Source organism: Mustela lutreola, chromosome 2 (assembly GCF_030435805.1).
Source record: "Mustela lutreola isolate mMusLut2 chromosome 2, mMusLut2.pri, whole genome shotgun sequence".
In the NCBI taxonomy this organism is placed as follows: Eukaryota; Metazoa; Chordata; class Mammalia; order Carnivora; family Mustelidae; genus Mustela; species Mustela lutreola.
The window spans coordinates 82,298,715-82,320,433 of record NC_081291.1 but is presented as its reverse complement, the minus strand read 5'-3'; the positions used below and the strand labels follow the sequence as shown (position 1 = coordinate 82,320,433).

General features: G+C 41.0%; 1 protein-coding gene across 2 annotated transcripts in view; it reads left to right on the top strand.

The window, feature by feature from the left end:
* RARB (retinoic acid receptor beta) overlaps positions 1-21,719 on the top strand; it is a 378,824-nt gene that overhangs the window by 179,072 nt on the left and 178,033 nt on the right. The window contains exon 1 of one of the 2 annotated variants that reach the window (XM_059162466.1): positions 3,396-3,696. The exons of the other annotated variant lie outside the window; for it this stretch is intronic. Coding sequence (XP_059018449.1) covers positions 3,645-3,696 — 52 coding nt within the window. The 5' untranslated portion in view covers positions 3,396-3,644. Of the gene's footprint in view, positions 1-3,395; positions 3,697-21,719 lie in introns of those variants that run through there. 2 annotated transcript variants of the gene reach the window in all.

Genomic DNA, 21,719 nt, shown 5'->3' with positions numbered 1-21,719 from the left:
GCCACAAGAACTATTTAGCCAGATCTGCCACTTAAAGCAAAGCTGCCTGGTCTGTAGCAGTCTACCTCTAGCCATCCTGCAATTGCATAAAAAAATGAATGCTTTTTATATTTTGCCACTGAGCTTTTGTGGTTATTGATTTCATAGTAGTGGGTGATCCCTATATGGTTCCCACTCTAATCTTCTGTCCTCCTCCATGTTCTTCTCTCTACCAGAGAGCTTGAAATATCTCAATGGGATGGCCATCTTCCCATCCCCTCCAGAACCAGAGCTGCAGTCCCCAGTCTAGGGTAAGCGTGTGACCCAAGGAGGGGCAATCAGGGTTCATCCAATAGACCTTTAATGTCTAGAACCAAGGAATATTTGAACCGGAGCCCACAGAGCAGACACAATTCCACATTTCTGGTGAGAGCCAGCAGATCATCAACTGAGGAAAAGGGAGAGAGACTGAGGCAGATGGAGGCAGGGAGCAGGAACAGACTCACAGTGGTCAAGGCCCTGATGCAGCATCTGGGGATCTGGAAGAATCCTCAGGTTCTGCTTTCCTCAAATTTGACCCATCAGTGTTTTCCTCAGTTTCAGGAGCTAACCTAGGGTCCAGTAAATTCCTTTTTAGCTTAAGCTGATTTGAGTTTCTATCGCTCGCGACCTTGAAAAACCAGAGACCAAAATAAAGAGGCAATTCGGCCTGGGGCAGCCATCGCAGGGGTGCAGTGGGGACTGTGGGAGCCCAAGAGAGAAGGGCAGCTTCCCTGGCTCACAGCATCAGAGAAGGCTTCTGGGAAAGGGGGCAATCACCCTACTGTCTGCAGCATGAGTGGGACACGGTCAGAAAAGGGGACAGCCTCTGAAAGAGGTGGGGGGCAGAGGCTCAAAGTAAGAAGCGAGTTTGGGAAGGTAACGAGGGCCTATAAGTCAGCCTAAAGAAGGAGGACTTCGGCTGGCAAGTGGGAGCCGTGGAAGAATTTTCAGCAGGGACATAGTAGCCTTTTAGAAGCCCTTTTTTAATTTTTTCTGGCTGCAGGGTGGATATTGAGGTCAGAAAACCAGTTGGGAGGCTGTTAAAAGCATCCAGGCATGAGATGAAGGGCTCCTGCATTCTGGCCGAGGCCTCTGGCTTTCCAGTAGGGTTTTTTTTCCCTGAGTCGGCGCACGCTATTTGTCTGTCGAATCACGAATTGGAAAATTGAAGCCATTTTCTCCTTTGAAGGGCCGTGTGCCTCCCACTTAAGATTGCGAGGAGCCATGCTGTGATAAGGGGATGACTGTTTGGCCACTTGTTCCACAGTTCCTCTCCTCGCAGACTCTTCTGAGCATGTACAACCTGAGTGTCTCCGCCCTCGGGCCGTCAACTCCTCATTGTTCAAGATGTGCTGTGTTGCACTTACCCAGAATAAAATGATTCTCATTTACTTACCTAGCAGCTGTCAAAGCCTGAAATTTCATTCTGTGGGCGTAAGCAATTTCTCCCCTGTAAATGTGGCTTCGTCTCGAGTTTGTTATCTGCCAGCAACAGAGAACGGCGGGCCACAGTCCCCTTTCCTTTCTCCTACAAGCAACAATTAAAGACCAATTCTGCCCGAGTACAAATGCATCTGTTAGCGATTGTCACTCTGGAGTCACGCGCTCAGGACCCTCACTATTTTTGCTGGAAGACCTGCAGATGGAAAAAAAAAAAAATCGCTTGATGATAGACTAAGAAAACCTGAAAGGAAAAGGGAAAAAGAAGTGGTTTAGCTCCTTTTGGAACTAGCAGGGAAGAATCATTTTTATTTCCTGGGCAGACAAAGGGATGCTGGCTTTGGGAGAACTTGGGATCCAACTCTTTATTGAGGAAGAGACGTGCAAATGGAAGGTATCAGGGGAAGTGCCTAGAGGAGAGAAATGGAATTTCACCCAGGTTGGCCTGATTCCTATTTTGTGGATGCAAAACACCTTGGCCGGATTATATTCCATGAACGAAGTGAGGAGAAGGCGAACAAGCAAGAAGAAGAAAATAATTGGTTTCTGGATTGTGTGGGCAGGCTATCCAGTTCTCGTAGAATTCTCTTGGTGATACAGTCTCTGCATTGCCCCCCACCCCCCTTCCAGGCCCAGGAAGGCGTTGGCTTGGAGAGCAGGTCCCTGCGAGTGCCAAGAGGCTCACCATCAGGTCCAGTTTCCCCATGTCTTTGGGGTTTCTGACCACACACATAATGAGGTCGCACTTCAGCAATGTCTTTGTTCGACCCCAAATGATGTTCCCACCCTCCCGACAGAGCAGCTTTTGTGTCTTCTGTCAAAATAATCACTTACCCAAAATGATGGCAAGGCTCCGAAATATCCCTGCTTTAACCTTAGGGAATATAAAAAAGGAGAGAGTTAAATGTTTAACCTGGATTGATGAGGTTTGCTGAAACTATTGGATAAAATGAAAACTTTCTTCGGGGCATAAATCACTGGGGAGATTTTCCACCCCCCTCTCATTGATTTTTGGGCTCCGTTAATGATTCCAGCACTGAGAACAGAAGACTAGGTGGAAGTTAAAGAAATGGAAAGCCACATTAACCTCTAAATTTTACCTATATGTTGATTTTTGACAGTGAAATACTATAATTAACCCAGACTATTTTCCTAAGATTTAATTTTTTGCTGATGTCCAAAAGCATTACAGAAAAGCTGATTCCTAATTATTACATACAGCATTGCATAAATTTCTTCCTAATTAAAAAGCCTCTAAATTCTAAATAATCAATTTATGAAGACATATGGTTTTGAAAAATTGGGCATTTAATTTCTAAAGATTTATTGGTAATTTGTACCATAGCTAATTAATTATGGTTATAATACTATTGCCATCATTGTAGAGATTGATGTGATGATACAATTGCAAATTTATTTTGATATGTCTTCTTTAATATCAGAGCATTACATTATACTTACTTTTTCCAGCCCCTTCTTAATTATGCTTGAAAGCATTAGTTTAATGAAAGATAAGAGGGCTTGATAAGTGTACCATCAGAATTTATTTGAAAAACTATTTTCAACATGAAACAAACAAATTGTTTTTTGCCCTGGCAAAATGAAATTTGCAGTTGGTAATAAATTAGCAGCCAGAAATGCCTTAAAATTAAATAGTATTCGGTACAGAATTTCCCATTAACCATTGTGACAATTTGCAGAGAGCTTAGCATGAGAAAGTAGTTAAACTGTACAGAGGAAGTCTGCAGACAAAAATGAATAGAACCCAACATAAACAATGATGGCATTGTAAACACTCGCAAACACATGGGCTAGGTGGGGAAGGGTTTTTCCTATTTCCTTTGTCATGTGACTTTCTAGGCATTAAAAAAAAAAATCTAGAAACTGTTTTGGATATGACCAGGGTTTTCTTTGAAGTTGCAGGAAGAGAAGAGATTTTTGATTTACTGGTAGAAAAATGCTACTGATCCATTTTATTGAATAGAAACGCGTGACCCTGGGGAATCATGGCACAGAACCGAATTGTTGGTTGCCAGGGAAAAGGAGAGGAAGAGGGCGAAAGTCGCTTCTGAGCTGTGCTCAGAGCGCAACGTGCCAAACACAAGTTAGCTAAAGAACCTGGTTCCCCATGGAGGGCCTTCCTGGGGGAGGCAGCAGAAACTCTTCATCTGGACATCCTCCTGATGAAACCCCAGGTACCAGAGTCAACTGCCTTCGCCCTCCTCGTTTTACATGGTAACGAAAAGGTTGGGAGATGGGGGGCAGTGGGACACATTCTGCAGCTTGTCTAGTAATCACCTTGCTTTGGATTGCTTTTGTTAACTACTGTGGCTTTTTCCAGACAGGCTCCATTGGCTTCAAATTTCTTCCCTCTTGTTTCCACGGCACGGTTCCTCTGTCTAGCTGTGTGACTTTGAGAAAGTCACTCAGTATGTCTTTTAAGTCCCAGTTCTCTCTTCAATAAAAGCATGCTAGGGGCGCCTGGGTGGCTCAGTGGCTTAAAGCCTCTGCCTTTGGCTTGGGTCATGGTCTCAGGGTCCTGGAATTGAGCCCCACATCAGGTTCTCTGCTCAGCGGGGAGCCTGCTTCCCTTCCTTTCTCTCTGCCTGCCTCTCTGCCTACTTGTCATCTCTCTCCCTCTGTCAAATAAATAAAATCTTTAAAAGAAAAAAAAAAAAAAAAAAGGAAGAAAGAAAAGAGCATGCTAGTAAGAGAATCAGCAGCAGCATTCCAGCAAGGATAAAATGTGATGTGTGCTAGTCCGCGCTGGGCAGGCCGGCGGGACTCTCAAGATCGCAGTGTGTGGAGGACAGAACCAGTTTAGGGGACCGGGTGTCTGGTCTGTGGAGGGCTGGGCATTGTCCATTCATTCATCTTACAGATATTGATTGTCTGTCCACTCTGTTTTCAGTGGAGCTTACTTGCTATGGATACAGAAATAAATAGAACGTACGGTATCTGCTGTCTCGGAATCCACAATCTAATAGAAAGGAAAATGTGTGCATAAAAATAATTAAAATACTAGTGGCTATGCATGAGTGGCATGGGGGCACAGAAGGAAGAGCCTTAGAGAGCTCCAGAAGGTCTAAAGGAGAAGATAATAAATCTCTGAGTCTTGAGCAAAGGCCAAGTAGGTGGGGAAGAGTACTGAAGCAGATAGTACAGCAAGACGGAAGGTTCCATGACAGATGTTAAGGAGTTCCAAGGAACTGGTTAGAGCTTAAGAGGCAAAATGGGGCTGTTGACAGAGGAGTTTGAAGACTTGGCAGGGCCTGGGCTGACCTATTAGATAGAGATACAAAAACACCAGAGGTCCCTGTGTGAGGAGTAGTGGGCACACTGATTTCCTCTCCAAAAATATGGCACAGGTTTTAAAATAGATAGTGGGAATACACTCCAACACAATACACCAAATGCATACCCTTATTATATTGATCAAATTTGGGCTCCGCAATAATAGTTGTCACAAAGAAAAAAGTGATTAGTCTAAATTACTCTTTGGGGGTACTTTATCATGTGCATGATAAACCTTTAACACACATCCTTAAAGCCAACTAGTATGCGCTGGGCATCCTCCTAAGTCCTGCATGACAATGTTAGTTGACGTTCCTAGTCCTTTGTAGTAAAACATGAATAATTTTGACAATTTTATAATAGTTTAGCTCTGTTCTTTGCTTTTAAAAAACCCAGTATTGAATTTATTCAAAAAAGTATTTACTGAGTACCCACTTTGCCCCAAGTATGCATATATATTTATTCAGTGGTGAAGTTCCACATTATAATCTTTCCCCAATTCATGCTCAGGGATTAGAATCAATTGTACAACTGTGGATAATTCATTTAACCTCAGTGGGCCTCAATTTCCTTTCCTGTAAAATTAGCCCATCTGAAAAATGAGTGTGAGTTATGAAAATGGGTGAGATCTTTTGATTAAGAAAAGATGTGTTTCCTTGCTAAGTCTCAAAGGCTGATATCCATATATGAACTTTAATTGGAGATTGTAAAACTTCTCATATACTCTCTAACTAAAATTCAACTGAATGCCAAGTTACATCTTTTGGGTAAAAATGCCCCTGATTTTCGATTTTGGATATCACACAATTTCATATGAAATGTGAGATCATTTGATCTCACTTAATTTATGTGTCCATGCACTAGTTTCTGCCCAGATAAAAAAATCCAGAAAAGCTCCAAGTTTGGGGGCTAGCTAAGCGGAATAAGATCAGGCACCTTCCATTCCCCTCTGAGAGTTTAAATAACTGAGACAGGCTTCTGAACTCCAAGCCGTGGTTTCAAGGCTGGTCAATCACCATAAACTCCAGGAACCACATAACCACCCCGTATGCTCCAACATAGCTCCCATTATTATCGATAAAAGTTACACTACTAGACCAAGGGGAGAGAAAGGCCACAATAAGGCTTTTAAAAAGCTATTTAATATATCAGCTTTCACAAAGATAGACGGCATCACTAAGACAAAACAAGAAAAGATGTGCCCGACTTTATAAGGTATTGGCACTGTTAATCATATTTTGAAATATTGCTGGCATATATCTTGGAAAACACAACACGGTTGCCGTATTTCCAATGGGAGAGATGACAGTTTTAATGTTGAGATACACTGATAATTCCAAGCCCTATTCCCACCCGTCTTCCCATATGGGATAAACCAGAGATTAGGCAACCAGGTGGGTTCCAGAAGCTTAAGTACTGAAATTGAACATCATAAATTCTACCACATTCCATTACAAAGTTATCACAAAATTTTACTAAGCAAACAACTATATATGTGTATGTGTGAATTTTGTGTGTATATATACTATAGTGTTATAAAATTATTTACATTAGTATTTTATTTATATATACAAAATGTTAAAGTATATATGTATATGCATATATAAATTTGGATGAGCTTATAAATAGGTTATTGAAATAATTAGCTAGTTTCCATTTATACTTCTCCATTTCAATTTTTAAATATATCTTGAGAGCTGAGGTACTCAGGTCAGTATAGATTTTTTTTTTTAAGATTTTATGTGTTTATTTGACAGAGAGAGATCACAAGCAGACGGAGAGGCAGGCAGAGAGGGAGATAGAGGGAAGCAGGCTCCCCGCTGAGCAGAGAGCCCGATGCAGGACTCGATCCCAGGACCCCGAGATCATGACCTGAGCCGAAGGCAGTGGCTTAATCCACTGAGCCACCAGGCGCCCCCAGTATAGATTTTACAGACTTTCCATATTCGTTATTTTGATCATCCCAATTCTGGAAAGTGGGTAAGACATACGTGTTTGTGGCCATTTTACTGATAACAAATATGATGCTTATATCTTGCTCAAGGTCCCCTAGATTGTATGTGGCAAAAGCAGGATGTGATTCCTGTTCTTCTGCTTCTGAATTCAGGGCTCTTCTCACTCTCCCATCATGGCTGTGTAGCATGAGATCATTTACAAAGACCTGATCCAGGGGGACCTGGATTCCTTGCTCAAGCCCCATGTATCACTGTGATGTTCACCAAAAAATATGGCCTACTGGGCTTGCTGATGTTTGATGAAGTTCTCTCTTCTCACTTCAGTTGGGACTTTATTAATTATGGCAAACACTTTGGATTGCTGTTTTCCTTTCTTCCTTGGTCAGAGAATCTTGATTTCCTTCAGTATAGCAATGGTACCCATGTAAAATATCCCATCTCCCACGAATATAGGGTAGCCATGTGACATAGTCCTGGCCAGCTAGATGTGGAGAAAGTCCCTGGTTGGGGCTTCTGGGAAAGCTATTTAAATGGGAACAGAATTGTTGGTTTTACTCTTTATCTTATCCTCTTCTTCTTCCTGCCTGAAATACAAACACAATGCTGAAGGGGTAGCAGCCAGCTTACAAGCGTGAGGATGAAAGTGACATATTTAATTAACAGAGTAGAAAGATAGGAAGAGCTTGGACCCCTCAGAGCATTACGGAGCCATATCAGAAACCTAACTGCCTACCTTCAGACTTCTTATCCTGGGGGGAAAAAATGTAGGCCTTTAGCTCATTAAGCCACTCGAGCTGCTGTGACTGAACTTAGTCCTCATTGATAGAGTAAAAGGAATTAAAAATGGGAAGAAGAAAAGTTAGATGGAACCAGAAGAAAACTCAAGGCAGGGATTGTTGTACACAATCCACAGGTCTTCCACCAACAGTCCACCCAACTATCCATGGCGAGGGGCTATCGCCAAGAATACCTCATGTTCGGACCAAGGTACACCACCAGCAGTGTTTTGAGTTAGGGTCTCAGCTGCTATTTCCAGAGAAGTGAGCCACAGGGTTGAGTTCTTGTACCATTGCCACTTTATGCCTCTATTTCTTTATTGACAAAATGGGAATGATAATACCACCTACCTCTTAGGATTGTTCTAAAGATTGAATGAGAGAATATATGTAATGTGCTTAGAATAATGCCAAGCATACTGGAAGCATTTAGTAAATATTCTCCTAAGATCTAAGAATCAGTAATGATTCTGAGTAAGCAAGAGGTAACTTTCCAGAGACCCAGTAACACCGATTCCCCTTTTTCTATAGACAGAACCCTGGAAAAAGGGTCGATTCCTTCTCCCCATTCTTTCCCATACAAAAGATACTGGCAGTATGAAAGTCTGTCCAGGGAGTGATCATAATTTAAAAAAGAAAAATCCTAAAATATATATTGGGTGATTGGGAGGTTACAGCATAAGCATCAAGCCTCCTCTTAAAAAGAACACACAATCTGATGTAGGGGAGGGAATAAGGACAGTTTATTAACTCGGGCTTTGTGGAATGTTGCTCTGCCAGGTGCTGATAATAAATACCACAATGTTTCAGAGAAAGAAGATCTCAACATTTGCCTGATTCTTGACAAAGGTTTTTTGGTGGTCTTGAACTAAACATTAAAAATGAGCAAAAAGAAGGATCAGATGATTGGAAAGGAATGAAGTATACCTTAGAAGAAGTCTGATAGAATGTGAATACCCCCAGGATAAGGGTATTATCTTACTCATTTTAAAACCCCAGTGCAAGTACACATAGAATGAATTTCCCCAGTTGGGTTTTTTATCGTTTTCTGCCTCTGGGATTTTGTTTTTGCAAAAACTACAGTTATTCAACACTTCTATATAGGGGGTTGGTGAAGTAGCTTATAGCAGATCAATGGTCCCAGGGAGAATAACTAGAAATATCAGAGAAAATGAAAACAAAAATCTTTTTTGAAGGCATCAGAGATCTACTAAATCATCCAAGACCTGAGGGACCAAGCCCTCTGAGAAAGGAAGGCCCCAAATTCTTTCCTCCTCAGTAATTTTCTCATTCTCAATTGCATAAGGCAAGGAGTCAAAAAGCCAAGCAAATGAAAACTTCTAAAAATCAGAGTGGAATTTTTAGAATCTCATGGTGCCTGAAAGACTAAAAACTAGAATTCAGGAGGACAGGCTTTTGTAAATATCCCAGGCTCCTCTTGGGATCCCTATAAGTCAACACCGTAGGAGAAGGTGAACCCACAGTAGACCCACCCTGAGAAAGGTAAAACTTTCTCTCTGCTCAGCTGAGCCCTTAATTTGTTTGAGGTAAACTTTCCCAACTCTAGATATCTAGTCTTACCTATAGCATTCATAGAGGGCAAATACTTTCTGAAGGAATATAATGTCATCCAAAGCCTCCAAAATTTTTCATGTGCAACAGCTCTCATTTCTGTCAAAACTTAGCAGACATTGAAAAACAGGACCAAGAAGTCATAGATATTAGAAACAGACCCGTGGATGATCAGGTATTTTCCTTCTCTTTAAGAGTGGGACTAGTATACTCAAGACATAACTGACAAGGTGGAGAATTTCAGCAGAGTACTACACTGTACTAAGAAAAATGAAATAGAAATTCTGGAATGAAAAATGCATTAGCTGAAACGAAGATGAAGATCTCAGTAAAAAAAAAAAAAAAAAAAAAAAAAAAATGTAATAGCCGACTGGATGCAGCTGAAGAGTGGATAAGTGCCCTGTAAGATAGGTCAAAAAGAGGTATTCAGACTGAAACACCGAGGAGTGCTAAATGGATAGAAAATACAGGAAAGAGACACAAGAGAGACACTGAAAAGTTTGAACATACACATTTGGATTCCCAGAAGGAAAGAGAGAAATAATGGAACAGCAGCAACTTCCAGGAGAAAAAGGCCATGAATTTTTCAAAATTGGTGGAAGATATAACTACAGGTTAAAGAACATGATTTGAACCCTAAGCTAAATAAAACCTAATTACATAAGTCTAGTCTCATTCAACACTATTGATTTGTTCATGGTTTAGAAGTAAAGTCTTGTGAAGCTTCATTGAGTACATGTGATTTCAGCAGGAGAATAAGATACTAGTGTTGAATTTGACCTTGACTTTGCCTTTAAACCAGAATAAACCTAGGAAGATTGGGCTAGGATAAGGTTACTCTGGCTTAACTTTAGAACCAGAACAAAAATACAAATTTCAGCTCTGTGATTTTATTTGTTTTAATTTGTTCTGAAGTAAGAGGAGACAGTGTCCCAAACTCTGCTGCCACACTAATAACTTTCTCAGCTTTTTCTTTTTCCCCCAATAAGTTCTGATATTTGCCTGGAAAAATCCTGTCGTTTTGACATTTGAGTGTTGGTATTTAGCACTTTTATTTCCATTTCTTTCTCTTTTATAAAATCAGCCATCATCTTTATTTTTTTTTAAATGTGCCAAGTTTTACAAGCTGTGAATTCTTTTTCAGGGAGAAAAAAAAAGAGAAAGAGAGAGAAGAAGAAAAAAACACCTAGGTCTTTTTTTCCCCCTGCAGAAGCTTATAGTTGAAGGACAAATCCTCCCTAATCTTTTTCCTGGTTCAGTTCAAGCTTTTTTCTTTTCCTGGACAGAATCCACCTGGAGTCTTTCAGAGGCTGTTGATAAGGCAAGGAAGAGCCCAATCTTGGACTAGGAAAACTCTATTTAGAAATTACTCAGGCTTTCCCTGCTTGACTCTGTTTTGAGGAAAGCAGGGAGGAGTGATATTTGTCAACATGTCATTGGATTCTCAGATTATTTCACACTTTCTTCAGTGATCTTTGTTACTTCATTTTTTCCAGAAGACTCTTCTCACTGATGAGTAGTCCTGGCAAAGCCCTATGGTTTCCTTCCACATTCACAAGGTGTTGGCTGCACTCTGTTTAACATTCCAACAGGGTTAGCTTAGCTGGCCTGGAGTGTTGCATAGCCAACAGTAACATGCTCCCTGGTAGAAAGCTGACTCCTGAATGCTTATCCCCCTTTAACTCCCCAGAGCCACTGGTTTTTTTCCAAGAGTTACTGATTATTAGACCAAAGGAAGACCAGATGGCTGACTTAGTATCCTCCATTTTTAGAAAGGATATGGTCCTAGGGAATGGAGAATTGACCCAATGTACAGAAAGTAAGCATCAATATCCCTTGACATTCTCCTCCTTTTCATTCCCCAGCAGACATCATTTAAGCACGTATTATTGGGAAGGGCCCTCAAGTGGCAGGTAAAGATGGAACAGAGAAGGGCACTATGAATTAGGCATGACCTCTGTATTTCAAGGGTGACCCACAAAGAGAAAGACCCTCTTTGGTGATAGATCAATGTTACAGTTGCAGTTACAGTTATGTAAAATAAGTGAAGTTTTTTAAAGTTTCTATCCTGGAAGACCTCCCCTCATTCTTCTCTCACTTCCACTCTCCAGTCGTTGATTGCTTCTCAAAGAACATAATTTTCTGACTGTATTTTGTCAAGGATCCTAACATGTTTCATGCCTTATCAGCATTTATTCTGTGTATATATATTTTTCAATCTCAGGAAAAAATATTGATTCCATAGGATCTAGGAACAAATACTAGGAGTCTAATCTTACATCCCTTCAGGCAAACTGCAGGTCTGCCTGAATGGAATTTTCATTCACTTTTCTGCCTATACTTCATGAGACCTGAGCCCTTAGAGGCTAAGGCTATATTTTAACCTTTCTTAATTCCCAGAAATTGCAGCAAAGACCTGGCATCCAGTGGAACTCGTGAAAACCATTCAAAGTTGATTCTTTTGAGCCACAAGATTGATTAGTAATCCATATCAGTGATCAAAGAAAATGGCAGCCAAACCATGTTCACACACACATTAAAAAGTATTACTAAGTTTGCTGTGGGAATGAATAATTAAGAGAGAACCCTACTTTCACCTGGCTTGAGAGAGTATGGCAGGGAAACTGAGACATGTGCAGAAATACCCACTACCCACGACGGTATTGGTATGAGATGAGGCCAGGAGTGGCACAGTGAGTACTCCAGATCTGTGTTGTCAAACATGTTTGCCACTAGTGACATGTGGCTATTTAAATTTAAAATAAATAAAAAAGAGATGAAATTTTAAATTCTGTCCCTAAGTCACACTAGCTACCTTTTAAGTTCTCAGTATCCACATGTGGCTAATGACCACAGTACTATAGAGCACAGATACATTTCCAACATCAGAGAAAGTTCTATTGGACAGTGTTGCTGTAGAAGTTCAGAGAGATGAGAAAGCCGTTCTGTTAGGTCAGTCATGGGAGGTTTCATGGCATATGTGGCATAGGCGGCAGCATTTGGTGGAGGAGTGGGTCACTGATGAGAAAGGGGAAGATCTTCCAGAAGAATGGTATAATCCAAGGGAATTGTTAAAGCATGTTTGGTGGTAGCATTCATAGAAATAATATCATAGTCACTCTCCTGACCATATTCCTTTTCCTCCACTAACCTAACAATGAGGAATACATAAGATGTGTGGTATTCCCTCTTTTTTCTTGATAATCTTTTTCATGGGATTGTCACCAGTTTCCATGACTCTAACCTTTAGCAACATGTCTAGGCATCCTTCCTTATCCTGGGCTGGCCACAGTCAGATCATACACAAATACACATACCTGTTGTATGAGTTCAAACCTTCTTTGGAGATTCCATTAGGAGGAGCACAGTGAGTCAGAAGAGCTGTCCTCTATGTAGGAAGATAAGCTCTGAGGAAGAACACAGTGCTCCTCCAGAACTGTAGTTTACTAGGGCTACCATAACAAAACACCACAGAGGGGTGGCTTAATCAACAGAAACACATTGTCTCACACTACTGGAATCTAGAAGTCTGAAATCAAGGTGACCACAGGGTTGGTTTCTCCTGAGGCCTCACTCTTCAGCTTAAAAATGGCCACCATCTTGCTGCCTCTTCACACAGCCATTCCTGGTGGACACACACCCTTGGTGTCACCCTAACAACCTCACTTTAACTCATTTACTTCTTTAAAGACCTTCTCTTCAAATATGGTTACACTCTGAGGCACTGGGTGTTGGGACTTCATCCTGTGAATTCTGCAAGGACACAGTTCAGCCCATAACAGCAATGAAGCAAGACAGGGCTCAGCTGCCTCACAGCCCAATCAGCAACAGCACTGAGCAGAGTGACTGAGGCCACAGCCACCACCGTCACACCGTACCTTTATGTTCATATATTTTGCATTGCCTCCACTCATGGCAACAACTGAGGTTGTCATTCCTGCCAAGGCGTGGTGACAGCTGGTACTTATCCCACCACCCCCTTGTCTTAATGTCTCTGAGTTATCTTGGTCCTCCTCACTCTGTCTTTATGGTGGAGCAGTTGACCAATCCCATGAGATTTTCTGGAGTCAACACTGTCTTTCTCAAATCTCTCTTTTTCTTCTTGTACCATCCACAGTTTGGTAGTTACCTAACTGGCTGCCTCCACCACCATCTTTTCAAGACCTTTTTGCAGCTGTGTCAGGGGCCTCTCTCTTTCATCTGCTTTCATTGCTCCCTGCTGTTAGTGGTCCAATACCTGAGAAGTTTCCCAGTAGAGGCCAATTTTGTAATATCTGCTGCAGACCTCACAGAAGATGAATAAGCCAGCTTCCAGGTAGTGGGGTGACCAAAAGAACATAGTCTTTAGAATGAAAACAGACTTGGATTCAAATTCCGGTTGCTCACTGGCGTTTGAGACATATCAAGTGACACACAGGTCCTTCGTCTATCACATGAAAGTAATAATACCTTGGATGCTGCTGGAGAAGATACTTTATAATAGATACAAGGTGCCTGCTTGTCTGTAGTATGTTCTCAGCTAAAGGCACAATGATGGCGATTACTTTGGGTATCTTCTTTATGTACCTTTGAGCATACTACTCCGCCTGCTGCCTGTGACTTCTCTCCTTTTCATGCCTATCTTAGTCCTATTCTTCAAGGTCCGCCTCTTTTTTATATCCATGTGTGCGTGCACACGCATACACACACACACACGCATGTGTGCAGTTGCAGAACACGGGCAGAGCCCTGTTTGTATCCTTCCACACTCCCTTCTGCACACCAGAGGCTGCTGATGTGTATATCTGCACTGGTCTGCCTGAAGGCATTTTTTTCCTGGCCATGAGAACATTCTTGGCTCTTGTGTGGTACAAGCTAGAAGTGGCAGAAAATTAAACAGCCCTCTGCAAAAAAAAAATATATCTGTCTCTGGGAGAACCCAACCTAAGACCGAACCCTAGCAGCTGTCCCCTTTCATCTTGTCCCCTCCCTTCCTGACTCCACAGTAGTATCTCACTTAATGGGCTGCAAACAACTGGGGCTCACTCCCGACAGTGGCCACAAGGAAGTTGGAATTCATGCATCCCCAGCATTACCAGAAGTCCTTTTCCCATTAAGGAATTGTTCAGAGAAGACCTCCTGGGTCCACAGAGCTGGCGAAGCAAGCGATGACACTGTAAATGTCACCACGGCATATAAAATACAACAACAGAAACTATGATGCTGATAAGTGTTCCTGAACGAGAGTGCTGGTGCAGCAGGTTCTTTGTGATTCTGATGACCTGGTACCCTCTGGTCTCAGCCCACTGCCATGAGCTCACTCTCCCTTGTTCCTTGAGACCAGCGGAAAAAAATGTGTAGCTCACACATATCTTCTACTGACACGACAAAAAAAAAAAAAAAAAAAAAGTTTTACCTTTATTTTCTTATTGTTTTCCTGAGAGGCCATACAACTGACTTTGCTTTTGTCATTGAGCATCTGCTAGTGAAGGTTCTGTGAACCTTCTTCCCCCTCATCAGATCACACACCATCTGCCATTATCTGCTGGGGTTGCACATTTTCCCAGTTGACAGTCACCATAAACTTCCGCATGTCTGGAACACATTCATCATAAACTCAAGACATTATTCACAATCGTGTTAACTCTCTAGTGCCACGGGGTAGAAGAACCTCTTCCAATCACCTTGAATATTCAGCATTCATCGATGCAAAACCCCACAGCCATGTCTTTTTTAACATTGGCCATCAGGATCTCTAAATTGGGACTGTGCTTGAAATTTCTGAATCTTCGAAAGCACTAAAAAGTTATAAAGATTGTAGACAGTACAAAATTTTGCTTTATTACAAAAGATTTTGTGATGGTGTCCTCTCTGATCATAAGCAGACTTTAAAGTAGCCAGTAGAACCTGTGGTCTACATCCAAGCCTGCTGAGCAATTCCCCATGTCTGTTCTCCAGAAATTTCGCTATTCGTGTCCCTTTGCGTAAAGAAAATACTACAATACGTTTTATACAATGGGGCCTTACTTTCACGTCCCAGAAAATCCTTGGTGTTCTTTGTCAGGAGTTGCAGAAACAATGGAAGTAATGCTAATTGGGGTCCTAGACAAATTCTAAATCAGACATGCATGTGTTTACACTGGGCTGTTTCCCATCGCTGCTGATCTTGATCACTTTTTCATGTTGGAGCACCGTTTACACCAATCCAGTTCTTGTTATCATTCATTCTGTTAGACCATAATCCATCCACCATTCTCTCCTAGTGAGATTTTTGTACTCTGGCCAAAACCACCTGGATACCCCAGTCCTGAAATTAACGGGTAACAGGACACCTGAAATTAACCGATAACAGGACACCTGAACGTGGGTTATCTCACTGCTCACAGTACGCTGCCCTTCTTTTGATCAGGAAGCATCCATTTACAAGCAAAGGTACAACCGAGTAGGCCTAGTGTGCAGCCCATGCATTTCCATTGCCTGGCTAATTAAATGATGCTTTCCCAGGTGCTGCCCTTGAACAGTTTCACAAATGTGTCTCCAGTGTTTTCTTTCAAACCAGCAGCAGAATAAATGCTAGGAACATATTGCTGTGTCCCCTAGTTGTCATCTGAACAAGCTATTTCTTTTTATCCTGGAATCGCAACTGATTGCTGCTGATTTTATAAAGAATTGTTTAACTCATGCTTGGCTTTTTTCTTTTGATTCTTGGAGCAGTGAACTCTAGAGGTATCGGTTGTTACCCATGTCAGGTGTGACTTGTTTGTTTCACTTATTTATTTATTTATTTATTTATTTATGCTTGATTTGCTTCATGCACCCCCAAACCTTGTTAGAGAGAATGTAGAAAAAATCAGGGAGATATCTACGCAGAAATTTAATTACTAATCGGTGATGGGGTCCTCTTACTCGTAGAAGTTCGTAGGCGCTGATTCTTGGTGTCTTTACCCATCTCTGTGGCCAGTGATGTTATATTAGATGATTCTTGAAACTGGCTATGGTCAGAGTATTTACACCATGGAAATCAGCAAACACAGCAAATCAGGGCTTCTCCCCCACTGAGAGCCAGTTGTTAAATATTTACTAGCTCACCACTGGGCAAAGGTCAGCTTATATTTGGCCCAAAGAGCCAAGATTTTATAGAAACATTTGAAAATGTTTCAGAGGAAAGTGGAGCTGTTTCTCTAAATCCGTGAATCCAACCCTTTCAGACCCAGTATCTCCTTTATATAGTAAATATTTTATAACACTTCCTATACCATTCTGAAATAATATACTCTGCACAAAACTTTTTTTTTCATTACAAAAACAGCATACTCGTCAATGATAATATAAATGAAAAAAGTTATTTGTAATAGATTAATTTATATTTTAATAAGTAAATGTTTGGGCATGACTATACTGGAAAACAAGATGAGGTAACAAATGCTCATACATGTAGAACCAAGATGAAAGCATGAGCTACAATGCAGACCAATAGAAGCGTGGTTTTGGTGAATCAAAATGATTTTCTGTAATGATGAACTCTTGGCAAAATTCTGTGCAATACAAAAATAATCCCTCAGTGCACAAAATTCTTGCATCTTGGAAGATGCAGTCCCTTTTAAAACCATGCAAAGAAACAGTTTGCATTCGTGTATAGGAAAGAATTCATTTCTAGGTTCAGGTTATTTACTTTTATGAATTACCTGCATTTTAAAGTCAGAGTGGTGGGGCGGGGGGCGCCTGGGTGGCTCAGTTGGTTAAGCATCTGCCTTTGGCTCAGTTCATGAACCTGGAGTCCCAGAATCAAGTCCCATATTGGGCTCCCTGCTCAGTGGAGATTGTGCTTCTCCCTCGGCCCCTCATCCCATTGTTGTGCTTTCTCTCACTCTCTCTCTCTTTCCAATAAAAAAATAAAATCTTAATAAATAAAGTCATGTGGGATGTAGGTAATTCTTCATTGCTCAGAACAGCTGACATTTTAGTACCACCCACAAATGTGAGCAGTACCCCCAGTCATAAAGGCAAGCAAAAATATCTCCCAAAGACTCATAAAGGGGCCAAAGATAGTACTGCTTGGTTTGGGAACCAGTACTCTAAACCAAGGCTAAAAATCACCCTCCAGGGCCTTGCCTGTACCCCTTTGTCTTGACGGGTTGCTATCAAAAGGGAAAATTTACTGGCTGAAAAGATGGTGATCCCTAGGCATCCGGAGAGGAGGTCCCAAGATATCCAAACTCAACAGGTCCAACAGCTGCAGAGATTACTGGAAGAGATAACTGGTGGCGGGGTGGGGGTGGGGTTGGAGGGGGAGCTCTAAGGAACAGGGACAATACAGAAAATACTCTGGTCCAGGAGGGGCAGTGCAGCATGAGCCCAGGAGCTCTGGGACACTCAGTGAAGAAGAGGGTGGGAGCAGCTAGCTGACTTTGACTTTGGGGAAATGAAGAGCCCCAAGTGGAAGAGCCAGTTCTGGCCTTAGAAAGTGTGTATTAGTGAGGAATTGTGGGTAGCCTGAAAAGCAATTAGTATGGGGCATTCCAGAGCTGGGGACTCCTTGGAAATGACTGTAAATTATCCAATGGCTTTTGGCTTCTAGTAAACCATTGTGGTCAAGGTGCATTTTAGTGGGGAATTGTTAGCAGTTACCTAGAAGAAAATTAATATTTGCTTTTTCTTTTATCCTCTATGCCTTACTCCCTTTTTTCCCCCACACTTAATTTCTCAGATATTTATTTAAAAGATAAAAATTAAGTGCTGATATATTAAGGTTTTGGTATTTCTTCATTTGGTGTTGCTAGTAATAAAGGGACCTACTTATATAGATGTTGACATAAGTTTTCATCAAAATTCTCTTTGTACTTTATAGTTAAATATTCAAGGCTAGTTCTTTAGTTTCTTTAGTGACTACTTGCCTCCCCTTTTCCTCTTACCCTTAGCGTTTGACCTGCTTAGGATACAAACTCCTTACCTTCTCAAGATTGTTGACTGGAGTAGTTGTTCTCAAACTTCTTCAATACAAGGACCAATTAAGAGGATTTTTATTTAAAAATTCTGTGAGTGATATGTCCCATCCACTCAATTTTTTTAGGTAGATGCTTTTATTACAACATACACAGATGTGCATTAATCATAAAGTGTGCAGTATGATGGCATTTTTTTTTTTTTAAAGAACTGAACATTTAACCAGTACCCAGTACCCAGTACCCAGGTCAAGAAACAGAATGTGACCAGAATACCAAAAGCCATTTTGTACCTTCCTTTATTCACCAATCCTGACTCAACGGTAACAGGTGTCTTAACTTCTAATAGCAGATAGATTAACAAGGCCTATTTTTTTTAAAGATTTTATTTGACAGAGAGAGAGAGATCACAAGTAGGCAGAGAGGCAGGCAGAGAGAGAGGGAGGAAGCACGCTCCCCGTTGAGCAGGGAGCCCGATGCGGGGGCTCCATCCCAGGATCCTGAGACCATGACCTGAGCTGAAGGCAGAGGCTTAATCCACTGAGCCACCCAGGCACCCCAACAAGGCCTATTTTTGATGTTTATATAAATAGAGTCATAGAGTTGTATTTGTGTGTGTGTGTTTCTGGCTTTCCCCCACTCAATATTATATTGTGGCATTTATCCACACTTGACTACAATGAACTTCATTCTTTCTCATGGCTATATAGAACTCTATTGTATGGAAACATCATATTTTATTTATTCACGCTACCACTGCTATATACTTGAGTAGTTTTCTGTTGGGACTATTATAATTAGTGCTGCTATGACCATTTTGTATACGTGGCTTTTACATAAACATATGGATATGTTTCTATTGAGTATACACATACAGGTGGAGCCGCCACGTCCTGGAGTTCAAGGAATGTCAGATTTCAGTAGATATTAACAAATGCTTTTCCATACTAGTAACATGAATTGCCATTCCGTTTGGCCATGTATGAAAATCCAGATTTCTTCATATCTTGCATACTCTCGGTATCACTGCTTGTTTGTTGGTTTTGATTTTAGCCATGCTGATGGGTACGTGGTGCTATTTCACTGTGGTCGTAAACTTTGTTTCCCAGAAAACCGTGAACACCTTTGTGACTGCAGCTGGTTGGTGTTCAGTTACAATACACTGGCATGGCCAACGTTGTCCCTGTGGATTAATGTCTGTACTATCCTGATTGTTTAAATATTTTGTTAAATACTGTTTTCTATGACAGCTTTATTGAGGTATAATTGACATTAAACTTCATATATTTAAAGTGTAAAATTTGGTAAGTTTTGACATAGGTATGTACCTGTGAAACCATCATTATAATCAGAATGATGAATATACCCAGCAAAGGGAACCACCAACAAAATGAAAATGCAGTGTACTAAAGGGGAGAAAATATTTGCAAGAGATGTATCTACTATGCGGTCAGTATTCAAAACATATAAAGAACTCATTCAATGCGATAGCAACAAACAAACAAACAATCCAATTTAAAAATAGCAGGTGTGACTAGAGCTTTTTCCATAGAAGAAATACAGATGGCCAACAGGTACATGAAAAGGCTCAACATCACCAGTCATCATGGAAATGCAAATCAAAACCACAGTGAGGGAGACCCCTGGGTGGCACAGTTGGTTAAACTGCTGCCCTCGGCTGAGGTCATGATCCCAGGGTCCTGGGATTGAGCGCCACATCAGGTTCCTTACTCAGCAGGAAGCCTGTTTCTCCCTCTCCCACTCCTCCTGCCTGTGTTCCCTCTCTCTCTCTGTCAAATAAATAAAATATTTAAACACACATACACACACAGTGAGGTATCACCTCATACCTGTTAGAATGGCCACTATAAAAAAAGACAAGAGGGCCACCTGGGTGGCCCAGTGGGTTAAGCCGCTGCCTTCGGCCCAGGTCATGATCCCAAGGTCCTGTGATGGAGCCCCACATCGGGCTCTCTGCTGATCAGGGAGCCTGCTTCCCCGTGCTCTCTCTGCCTGCCTCTCTGCCTGCCTCTCTGCCTACTTGTGATCTCTCTCTCTGTGTCAAATAAATGAAAATAAAATCTTCTAAAAAAAAAAAAAAAGGACAAGAGATAAGTGTTGGAGGAGATGTGGAAAAAGGGGAATACTTGTGTACTGTTGGTGGGAATATAAACTGGTATAGCCACCATGGAAAGATGTATGAAGATTCCTCAAAAAATTAAAAATACAGCTACCACATGATCCGGCAATTCTACTTGTGGGTATTTATCCAAAGGAAAAGAAAAACACTAACTTGAAAAAAACAAAAACTTGAAATTGAAAATGTACCTATATCCCTATGTTTACTGCAGCATTATTTCAGTAGCCAAGACATGGAAGAAATTAAGTGTCCATCAGCAGATGAATGGATAAAGAGGAGGTGGAATATAAACACAGTGGAGTATTACTCAGCCATAAAAAAGGAAATCTTGCCATTTGCCACAATATGGGTAGATCTTGAAGGCATTATGCTAAGTGAAACAAATGACACAGAAAAAGACAAATACAATATGATCTCATTTACATGTGAAATATAAAAAACAAAAATTGAGCTCATAGATGCAGAGAACAGATTGGTGGGTGCTAGAGGCAGGGGGTGATGGGTGGAAGAGATAAGTGAAGGTTATCTTCACCTATCTTCCAGCTGTAAAGTAAGTCCTGGATATGTAACATATAGACTGGTGAATATAGTTACTAATACTGTATTTTTATATTTGAAAGTTATTAAGAGAATAGATCTTAAAAGTTCTCATCACAAGAAAAAAAAATTTGTGTGTGTGATTATGAATCTTTTTTTTAAAGATTTTATTTATTTAAGAAAGAGAGAGAGCATGGGGGTGGGGGCAGTAAAGGGAGAGAGAGGGAGAAGCAGGCTTCCCCCGAGCAAGGAGCCTGATGTGAAGCTTGATACCAGAACCTTGGAATCATGACCTGAGCCAAATGCAGACTCTTAACCATCTGAGCCACACAGGTGCCCCCTGTGAAGATGAATCTTAACTAGATGTATTGTAGTCATCATTTCACAATATATACATGAATTGTATCCTTATGTTGTACACCTGAAACTAATGTTATGTATCAATTATATTTCAATTTAAAAAAATGAACATAAATGAAATCTTTTTTTAAAAAATGGACATATCCACCACCACCCCTAGAAGTTTCCCCATGTGCTGTTTTGGGTTTTTTTAATCCTATCCTCCTGCCCATCTCTATTTTCCTAAACCCTGTCTTTAGGGAACTATAGTTTTTTTTTGTCTGCTCCCATATATTAGTTTGAATTTTTTAGGATATCCTTATATAAATGGAACCATACACTAAATGCTATTTCGTGTCTTCTTTCCCTCAACATAATTATTTAAAGATTTTATTTATTTATTTGATAGAGATAACAAGTAGGCAGAGAGGCAGGCAGAGAGAGAGAGGAGGAAGCAGGCTCCCTGCTGGGCAGAGAACCCAATGCGGGGCTCCATCCCAGGACCCTGGGATCATGACCTGAGCCGAAGGCAGAGGCTTTAACCCACTGAGCCACCCAGGTGCCCCATCCTCAACATAATTATTTAAAAATTCATTCTAGGTTGTCACATGTATCAGTAGTTTGTTTTTTTTTTAATTGCCAAGAGTTTTCCTTTCCATTATATGGGTATACAATAGTTGATCAATGCACCTGTTGAGGGGCAGTTGGATTGTTTCCAGTTTTT